The 10,092-nt window shown below is 49.2% G+C and overlaps 1 protein-coding gene across 6 annotated transcripts in view; it reads left to right on the top strand.

Annotated features, from left to right (window-relative positions):
* The first annotated feature begins 60 nt into the window (after window positions 1-60).
* The window catches only part of CUNH19orf44 (chromosome unknown C19orf44 homolog), a 17,125-nt gene continuing 7,093 nt past the window's right edge, over window positions 61-10,092 (top strand). For 2 of the 6 annotated variants that reach the window (XM_004761079.3, XM_004761080.3), the window contains exons 1-4: window positions 61-208; window positions 1,412-1,602; window positions 4,315-5,080; window positions 7,117-7,435. In XM_004761079.3, coding sequence (XP_004761136.2) covers window positions 4,316-5,080; window positions 7,117-7,435 — 1,084 coding nt within the window. In that variant the 5' untranslated portion in view covers window positions 61-208; window positions 1,412-1,602; window position 4,315. The other 4 variants (XM_013060629.2, XM_013060628.2, XM_045082219.1 and 1 more) reach the window with 4 other exon arrangements.

The raw sequence follows: 10,092 nt of genomic DNA, 5'->3' as shown, positions 1-10,092 counted from the left end.
GCACGCCGGACCCGCCCCGGCACCATCACTCCCATGACGCCCCGCGATTGTGACCTGGGGCCCCATTGGTCCTCGGAACGCGGCGCGCGCCGGGATGTGTAGTCTCTTTCCTAACCTAGCGCTGTTGCCGGGGGCAACGGTCCCATCTGGCCGCAGTGTGGGGCCGAAGCCCGGTGGCGGCCTCTGCGGATGGACATCGTGGGAGGAGGTTGGCAGGGTTGACTGGGCTCCCGCCGGGCTTGGCGGCTGGACTCCGGACAGGAGTTGCGGGGAAAGGGGAGCGTTCTGAGGCTGGGCTGGGAGGGCGGCGGGAGGGCGGCCCGGCGCCTCACCCTGTTTCCCTGTCGGGCCCACTTAGAGGAGCGTGGTCGGGAGTGGGTAGCTCCCGGCGGTAGGGAAGAGCCCGATGGCCTGACGGGGCCCGTGTTTTCAGGGGTAGGTTTACTTATTTTTAACAATTTGACTGAAGATTCGTTTGCGTACCATACAATTCACCCCTCTTCGGTGTACAACTCAGTTACTTTGATTTATAAGTTTACTGAGTGGTGCGGCCATCACCACGATCCAGCTTTAGGACTTTCCCGTCGCCCCAAGGATATCCCTCCTGGCCCTTTGCAGACCCTCCTCACTCCCACTCCCAGCCCCAGGCAACCACTGTGGTTCTTCGCGACTGTGCAGATTTGTCTTTTCTGGATGATCCTTATGAATGGGATTATACGGTGTGTGGGGTTTTTTTGTTTGGTTTTGGTTTTTGTTTGTTTGTTTGTTGTTTGTTTTGCATCTGGTTACTTTCCCTTTGCATGATGTGTCCGAGATGCAAGCACGTTGTTGTGTGTGTCTGTATTTGTTCTTTTCTTCTTGCGGGATAGTATTTCGTTTATGGATGGACCTCACTTCTCATGCATTCATTAGTTAATGGACTTTTGTGTTGTTTCCACTTCTTGTCTACTCTTATGAACGTTTGCATACATTTCAGTCCTCTTGGACTAGGTGGGAGCTGTCATACTGTTTTCTGAATTGGCCCCTGTACCATTTTACAATCCCCCATGACAGTGTATGAGCGTTCCAGTTTTTTCACATCCTCCCCCAGTCTTGTTATCTGTAGTTTTGATTGTAGGCATTCTAGTGGCTGTGAAGTGGGATCTGGTGGTATCGATTTGCATTTGCCTAATGGCTAGTGGCGCTGAAGGTCTTTACATGTGTTTGCTGGCCATTCACCTCTTTTTCTTTTTTTCTTTTTCTTAATTTCTTTCTTTCTTTCTTTTTTTTTGTTCAGGGCAGTGTCTGTCCATATTTTTTGCCTATTGGTTTATTTTTAATTGTGTGTTTTAAAAATACATCAGCCTGTGATGAAATGGATATAACACAAAATTTGCCTCTTTAACCATTATTGACTTATTTTTAAACCTAGGGAAACTTTCAGAAGAGCGAGATGCCAAAAAACCTGGTGTGGTGGTCGGGCTTTCCCTCTGACCCGCAGAATGGCCGGGGCCAAATCTTCTCCTTGAGCTTCAGTTACAAAAATATTAATAAAGGTAGCTGTCGATGTGCCTCTGCTTCCTCTTTACCACGTCCTTCCAGCTAAAAGCCCGTTAAAAGCAGGTATTCTAAATATTACTATCTAAATCTATTTATTCCATGCCCTACAATAAACATAGGAATCCTATGAAGGTCATAGTTATTACCACCTTTCTACAGATGAGCAAGCTGAAGCACAAAGTGGTTAAGTAACTTGCCCAGTGTCACACAGGCTAGGAATTCTCCACTGTTTCTCTTGGGTGTGGTTTTATTATTATTATTATTTTTTTTAAAGATTTTATTTATTTATTTGACAGAGAGAAATCACAAGTAGATGGAGAGGCAGGCAGAGAGAGAGAGGGAAGCAGGCTCTCTGCTGAGCAGAGAGCCCAATGCGGGACTCGATCCCAGGACTCTGAGATCACGACCTGAGCCAAAGGCAGCGGCTTAACCCACTGAGCCACACAGGCGCCCCTTGGGTGTGGTTTTATATTCACTGATCTCTGTAGTCAGGCTGGTGCTAGGTTAGTTAGTACTGCTGGTACCCAGCTCAGGCCTTAGTACCCAGGTGATTAAGATGGGGACAAGTAGGCAAGCTCACCAGGCAGAGAAACAGAGAATAAAAAGAAAAATAATTCACACTTACATGGAATCCTAGGTCTGGGTTAAATACTTTTCCTTGCACAAAATAATTGAGTTCAGGTTTGAAAGGCGCAGAGGACATAAGGTTGCCAGATTTAACAAAAATATGGGACACCAGTTGAATTTGAATTTCAGGTAACCAACAAATTTTTAGTCCGAAAATGTTGGAACATACTACTTTTTAGTGTAAAGATATTTGCGTCGGATGCCTGGGTGGCTTGGTCAGTTAAGCATCAACTCTCGATCTCTGCTCAGGTCTTGGTCTCAGAGTTGTGAGTTTAGGCCCATGTTGGGCTCCGCACTACGAGTGGAGCCTAGCTTAAAAAAATAATAATAATAATTGGGGTCATACTTATATTCTAGAAATTATTTACTGTTTATCATCAATTCAAATCACCAGGTGTCCTGTATTTAATCTGGAAATCCCAGTAAGCTCGTTTTCCAAGTGGACAGGGAGGGGAAAAAAGGCTTTTTTAGGTCTCACAGTGAATTAAAAAAAATAGTAATAATGCATGGTCTTGCTAAGACATTCAGACAGTATGGGAACAACCAATGGTTGCCCATCTTGTCTTTTCTGCCTCACATAATATCATGCTGGCGACCTTATTATGCAGGCAGATCTCCCTTATTCCTTTTAACAGCTGTATTGTGTACCCTTATCTGCATGCACTCTTCTGGATCGCACCAGTTCTCTATGGATGGGTTCAGGTTTTTGACGAGTACAAACAATACTGCTGTGACATTCCTTGAACATGCATCTGTGTGTATGTTTCCGAGAGTAATTGTAGGTAAATTTCCAGACGTGGAATCGCCAGGGCATGGGGTCTCTGCATTTCCCACTCTCCTTGCTGTTGCTGTGTTCTTTACTAAAGGGGCTGCAGCAAACACACACCCACTTGTTTTGTATTTTCCCACTTTGCAAGATTTTAAACTTTTTGAAAACCTTTGGAAATCTTGGAGTACGTCATTTTTATTCTCTTAGGGACACATGGGAACTCTGAGAATAAGGTGAAAGCACTGGCCTCTCTCCCCCAAAGAACGTACACTAGCAGGTACACATAGCATGCAGCCGACTTTTGGTGGGTGGTGGTGTATCTGTCCGTAGCCTCTGCATCCTTCCAGGGCAGTGGTTTTCACACTTAAAAGTATGATATTCTGGGGGGCTCCTTAAATATACAGATTGTATTCGAGCCATTCTTTGTGAGAAAGCTGGGGACAGTTGGGTAAAGGAGGAGCCCTGATATGGGAAGCAAGTGGTGGTGTAACTGGCCAGGCTGTGAAGCGTGGTGGGGAAGAAGGGGGCCTTTGGTACCAGACCTGAGCTTTGAATTCGGCTCTGCTGCTCCACCAGCCAGGTGACCTCAACTGGTGACCTTGACTGGTGACCTACCCTTTAGGGGCTTTTCTTGGTCTCTTCTGTAAAAGGGGATGACAGTAACTGACTTAGGGTTACATGAGGATTAAATGAGATAATACAGCGTTGAGCAGAGCGCTGGGGACACCACTGGAGCCTGAGAAGCACTGGCTCTTCTCTTTAACATTTAACATGTCTCATTGAAGACCTGGCATAGAACGGTAATTCACGTGGTGCTGCTGGGTGTTGATGTTTTCATTGTCATCCTGGGGCTTGAAGGGAAGGCTCTAGCCGACTGCGAGGAGGGGTCTGAGCTCTCAAATGGGAGACATTGAAAGATATGAAATCACGATAGGAATGTCAGCTATTCTTTTTTTTTTTTTAAAGAATTTATTTATTTATTTGACACAAGTAGGCAGAGAGGCGCAGAGAGAGAGGGGGAGGCAGGCCCTCCACCAAGCAGAGAGCCCAATGTGGTGCACGATTCCAGGACCTGAGATCACAACCTGAGCTGAAGGCAGAGGCCCAACCCACTGAGCCACCCAGGCGCTCCATCCTTTTTTTTTTTTTTTTTTTTTAAGACTTATGTATTTATTTATTTGACAGAGAGAGGGAACATAGCAAGCAGGAGCGACAGGCAGAGGGAGAGGGAGAAGCAGTCTTACTGATCAGAGAGCCCGATGGCGGGGCTCGATCCCAGGACCCCAGGATTGTGACCTGAGCTGAAGGCAGATGCTTAACTGACTGAACCACCCAGGCGGCCCTGAACTTACTCTCTATTTTCTTTCTTTACTCCCTAGAATGGCTTCCATAAGAAGAGCCAGCCATCCCGCGCGCAATATTTTTGGTGATTTTAGTGATACTTCCTTAGAAGATTCAAAAATGGAAGAAATCAGAAACTTGAAAATCAGAAGAAGTCTTACCAAGACAGGACCTGCTCATAGCAGATTTCTAAAAGGAAACCAAACCATGGGTGTAAAACACTCACTCCTGAAAGAGAAGGCTGTTGTGGATGGTGGGCACAAGCTCTCCTCAGGGAGACCCCTGACCACTGCCTCGAAGCTCAGGGCCAGCGCCGTGCTCACAAAACTGGCTCAGATAGAAACCAAGATTATGAACAGGAAGGCGCAGATGGTTTTGTCAGACATGGAATCTGACCTGAAGACCTCTGAGGAGAGTCTTCCAAAGAGCACAGACACAGTCCTTCCCAGGAGTACAGTCAAACTTTCTTCACACAGCCTGGAAAAAACCTCCCAGAAACAAGCCCATGAAATTCCTGTGGCTGAGAGCGGCGCGCAGAATGGGAAGGTCAGTAGGTTTCTAAAGAGGAGGGAACCACCTGTTGAAAATACTTTCCCTGAAGCACATTTTGGAAAAGAGAGGAATTTTCAAACACCCAAAGAGAAAAAACCTGCTAGAAAACTAGCTTCTCCAGACAGCGATGAGGAGGAAATGAAAGAGTTGCTTGGAAGCTTGATGGAATCTTCTAGAGAAAAAGAAACATACACGAGTCAACTTTTCAGAGGCCCCAGAGTCAGTGAAAAAGAACAGACAAAACTATTCTTGGTAAGGTTTGCATGTACTTATTATTATTATTATTATTATTATTATTATTATTTTAAGATTGATTTATTTATTTGGGGGGAATGGGGCAAAGGGAGAGAGAAACTTTAACCAGACTCCCTGCTGAGTGTGGAGCCGGAGACAGGGCTCGATCCACGACCCTCAGATCATGACCTGCGCTGAAACCAGGAGTCGGATGCTGCTACTACTACCGCTACTACTACTACTACTACTACTACTACTACTATCTTCTTCTTCTTCTTCTCCCTCTCCCCCTCCCCCTCCTCCTCCTTTTTAAGATTTTATTTATTTTAGAGAGGGCACAAGCAGGGGTAGGGACAGAAGGGTAGAGAGAGAGAATCTTTAGCAGGCTCCATGCCCCCTGTGGAGCTTGATGTGGGGTTTGATCTCAGGACACCGAGATCATGACCTGAGTGAAAATCAAGAGTTAGAAACTTAACTGACCCTCAGGTGCCCCACGTGTCCTTATTCTTAATGAAGCCTTGCGTCTGCTCTTTGTATTGTGGTGCGTCTGCCAAGGAAGGAGTTTGACAAGGAACTGTTGAGCTCCAGGCAATTCTGGCTCCCTGTTGTGGGGCCTGCTCTGCGGGTGAGTTTGAGGCAGTTTAGGCAGTTTACCGTATCTGGAGGAAGTGTGCGCACCTCGGTTCAGCACTGCGTGTGACTGCTCGCCAGTGGCCCCACATCAGCGGCCCCACACAGGAGACGTGGCTTCGCTGCACTTGGATTTTTTTGAGTTGAGATGAAATTCACATCACCTAAAAGTAACATTTGCGAGATGAACAAGTCAGCGCCATTTAGTCCGTCCGGATGTTGTACAACCACCGCCTCTGTCTGGTTCCAGAACATCTTCAGCAGCCCAAACCCTGTACCCGTTAAATAATCACTTCTCATCTTCGCCTCCCCCAGCCCCTGGCAACTTCTAGCCGGCTTTCAGTCTCTATGGATTTGCCTGGTGGGGCCTTTTCGTAGACGTGGATTCGTCCAGTATGTGGCCTTCTGTGACTGGCCACTTCTGCTCCGTGTAATGTTTTCGAGGTTCCTCCACACTGTAGCACGTGGCAGACCTTCATGCCTTTTCACAGCCGAGTAAGACTTCACTGCATGAATATACTACGGCTTACCTATCCGCCGTCCATGTTGGGCGGTTGGGTCTTTTCCACCTTCTCGCTGTTTGTCAGTAGTGCTGTTATGAACCTGGGGTACACATACCTGTTTGAGTCCCTGTCTTCCATTTTCTGGGGCTTTCCTTGTGAGTGCAGATACTGGGCCCTCCGGTCGTTCTGTGTGTAACGTACTGAAGCAGGGCCAAGCTGTCTTCCACAGCAGCTGCGCTATTTGCCTTCCCGCCACCGGTGCACGGGGATCCCACTTTCTCCACAGCGTCACCAGCCCTTGTGATCAGAGCTAACACTGGCGACTAGAGCCATATTCGTGGGTGTGAAATGATGGGAAAACTGCATTTTAAGGGGGAAAAATATCTGTATATACATTTTGATTCTGTTGAAGGTCCAGGCTACCATAGATCATATACTCAGGGGCCTTATTCATGAACTAATTTTATTTACTTATTTTAAAAAAATATTTATTCATTTGAGAGAGAGGGAGGAAGAGAGCACAAGTTGGGGGAGGGGCAGAAGAAGAGGGAAACCATCCGTAAGCAGACTCTGAGCTGCACACAGAGCCCGAAGTGGGACCCTGAGGTCATGACCTGGTCCCAAGACAGATGCTTAACTGCTTGAGCCACCCAGGTGCCCTTCAGGGGCCTTAATTTAGAAAAGGTGTAACTAACAAAATTTGTTCGAAAGCCGTGATATTTCTGATTATTTGTGGAATATTTCTGGTCCCAGTATTACCTTGTTTAGAGGTTGTAGCTTGACCTCTAGAAATGAGGGAGAGAAAGGGGGCACGGAATGAGAACTATTTGATCACTGATCCTTGGCCTCATGCCCCACTCCAGCCACATTGTTCATTGTTACCTGTTCGGTAAGTAATTTCACTTATTTCTGCCAAAGTAGGATCCGATCCCAACTCCGCCAAGAATCCTTTCGCCACCCAGTGAGGAACTTTCCAGCCCAAAGTCATTTCGGACATCACGTCTGCCAGGCTCACAGTCTGCAGACGGGACCCTCTGCAGCACGCGTTCTAGAGCTCGCTCCTCACAGACTCACGCTTCGGGGGACACAGCCACCCGTACGGCATCGCTTCCCATTACTGGCCCCTCTCCAAAGGCAGCCTCCGTGGTGCGGCAGGAGAAGCTGTCCTCCTCCCCCGGAAGTAGTGAGGCTGGGTCTTGTGAAGAGTCATTCTCAGAAGCTGCCGATGACAGCCTGAACGGTAACCCACGGCTCTGTGCCCAGCCGTCACCCTGGGTGGGAAGGGCGAGTCCATCTGGAGGGTCCCTGGCAGGGGAGGTGGGGTCACTGGGCATTGCCACGGGGAGTACGTGGCTCACGCTACAGCCTCTGCTCCCTGACCTCCTTTCTTGGTGGAGGGGCCAAGTCAGATTTTTGTTCCATCTCCAATGTCTTCAGTGACCCTGACCAGTGAGAGCAATGAGCCTAGGACAAAGTCCTAGAAGCACAGAAGGCGGTACAGCAGGAGGGCGACTCAGTGCTCCTTCCGGCAAAAGAGAAGCTTACCTCCTTTCTTTTTTAAAGTCGGAAAAGGAAATCTCTAACCAGTCAAATTAGAAATTTCTGTTATTTCAATGTTATTCAACATTGTTTTTATCTTTTTTCAAAAAAGATTTTATTTATTTGAAAGAGGGAGAGAGCATGAGCAGGGGGAGGGCAGAGAGAGAGAGAGCGCGAATCCCAGGCTGACTCCCCACTGAGCTCAGAGCTCCATACAGGGCTTAATCCCACAACTCTGGGGTCATGATCTGAGCTGAAACCAAGAGTCAGATGCTTAACCAACTGTGCCACCCATGTGCGCCAACATTATTTTTATCTTAATATTACATGTATTTTAAAAAGAAAGGAGGGGCGCCTGGGTGGCTCAGTGGGTTGAAGCCTCTGTCTTTGGCTCTGGTCATGATCTCAGGGTCCTGGGATCGAGTCCTGCATCAGGCTCTCTGCTCAGTGGGGAGCCTGCTTCCCCCTCTCTCTCTGCCTGCCTCTGCCTACTTGTTATCTCTGTCTGTCAAATAAATAAATAAAATCTTTAAAAAAAAAAAAAGAAGAAAGGAAAAAGATGTGTAGCCAACACTTACGTCTTCCGTCTGGGGCGTGTCATTGTGAGATCCAAGTTAAACTGTGTCTTGAGGGCCCAGTGGGCACTGGGTTGTGCCAAGTGTTGTGTGGCGGGAGCTTGATGGCCAACAGGCCCACGAGCGCCTTGCCCCCTGCGTGCTGGGGGACCCGGAACTCATGACTCAGCAGTAAGGGAGGAAAAATGGCTTTTCCATGGTCTCAGCCGGGGCCCTGCCACAAAAGACAGATTCAGAGGAGAAAAGCATATAGATGTTAAGTAAATATCCAGTGTTAAGTTTTATGTGACATAGAAGCCTTCACAAGGAAACGGACTCCCGGAGAAACAGCTGTGTGTGAAAACTTTATGCTAGGCTCGAGGAGGAGTGGGAAGCTGTGGAAAAGCGTGATCGGACAAAAGGCAATGAGCTAGGGGTAGGAAACGGGCAAACTTAGAGGCCTGCTGGGGTTCCTCTTGGCATCCCCCCATCTTGGAAAGAGGAGGCTCCTTTCCTGCAGGGGGAGGGAGGGTACTTCTCACGGGAGGGTCTCATGAGCTGCTTCAGGGCAGAAGGACAGAGAATTCTCGAAGCACCTGCCATGGGTCAAGTTCCTTCAGCCTGAAATACTCAGGATGCCAGGGTGGCTGAGTCTCGGGGTGGTGTGTCCTGAACCCCATCACAGATTAATGTGGGTGTGAATGCCGCAGTGGGGCCGCAGCAGCTCTGCCGAGATGGGGGTAGGGGGGTATTGCCAACACAGGTGCCCTTCTTAGGGGTGTGAGAAGCCCCTTGGGACATCCTCTGTCTGTGGCTGCAATCTACAGGATAATGTGTGACACCTCGCTAACCGTGGTTTTGATCCTTGGGCCCGAGGGGCTGGTAAGTAAGTGTCCTTGCCCCCCAGCCCCATGTACGGCCAGTCCCACTGCCTCTATGCCCTCATGCCGGCCTGCAGGGCGCTCTCCTGGTGGCCGGTCCCTGCCCTCCGTCATCCAGATGTAGCCTCAGAGAAGGAGGCAAGCTCGGAGCGGTGAATACATTCTGAGTTTAGGGTCTGACATAGCTGGCATGGACGTCCTGGCCTCACCTCTTACTGGCTGTGCAGTCTTGGGCTCTCTGTGCCTCAGTTTCCTCATCTGCAAGGTGGGGACAGAGCCATGCTTTTGAGACTGTGCATGCGAAGCACGGGCTGGTCCTCCACAGCAACATGTGCGTGTAAGCGTTGCCCGACATGATGAGGATGTTGTTCCTCAGCCTGTGCCAGCACTGTTCTAGAGTGCCCAAGTCCAAAATCACCCCAGTGCCTTTGCTCAGGCCAGCCGGGGCACCTTCCTGTGCAGATGCTCTTCTGGAGTTGTCTTTGCACCTGCCCTCCGTGTGAACTGTAGCGAGTGGCGGAGTCAGCTTGGGGGACGGGTGAGCCCCCAGGATTGCGGTGATGAGGGGGATTCATTCTGGGGCTTTGGACCGTCAGTGTTGGGGGGCAGGCAGTGTGGGCCTCGTCCCCTCGCCTCCAGCCCTGTGCCACTGCCACACACGTTCCCCCTCTCTCACCACACCCGCCCGCTTCCCGGGCTTCAGGGCCTGAACTGAACCACGTCGTAGAGCTCCTGCCTGTGTTGGGTGATGTTCGCTGCCCTTCCGCCTGGAGGTGCGGGCTCATTTGTTGGGTCCAGAGGTATCTGGAATACCAGAATTCCACATAGGATTCTCTACTGCCAAGTCTCCAGCACCCATAAGTTCAGGAGCTGGTGACAGGCCATTTGGCGTGCCCAGTGCTGGTTCACTTTAGGCTCCTGTG

This window comes from Mustela putorius, unplaced genomic scaffold (genome assembly GCF_011764305.1).
Source record: "Mustela putorius furo isolate JIRA1106 unplaced genomic scaffold, ASM1176430v1.1 tig00000095_pilon_pilon_pilon, whole genome shotgun sequence".
NCBI lineage: Eukaryota > Metazoa > Chordata > Mammalia > Carnivora > Mustelidae > Mustela > Mustela putorius.
Note: the sequence above shows the minus strand (reverse complement) of the source record. Positions and strands in the feature narration are given on the sequence as shown.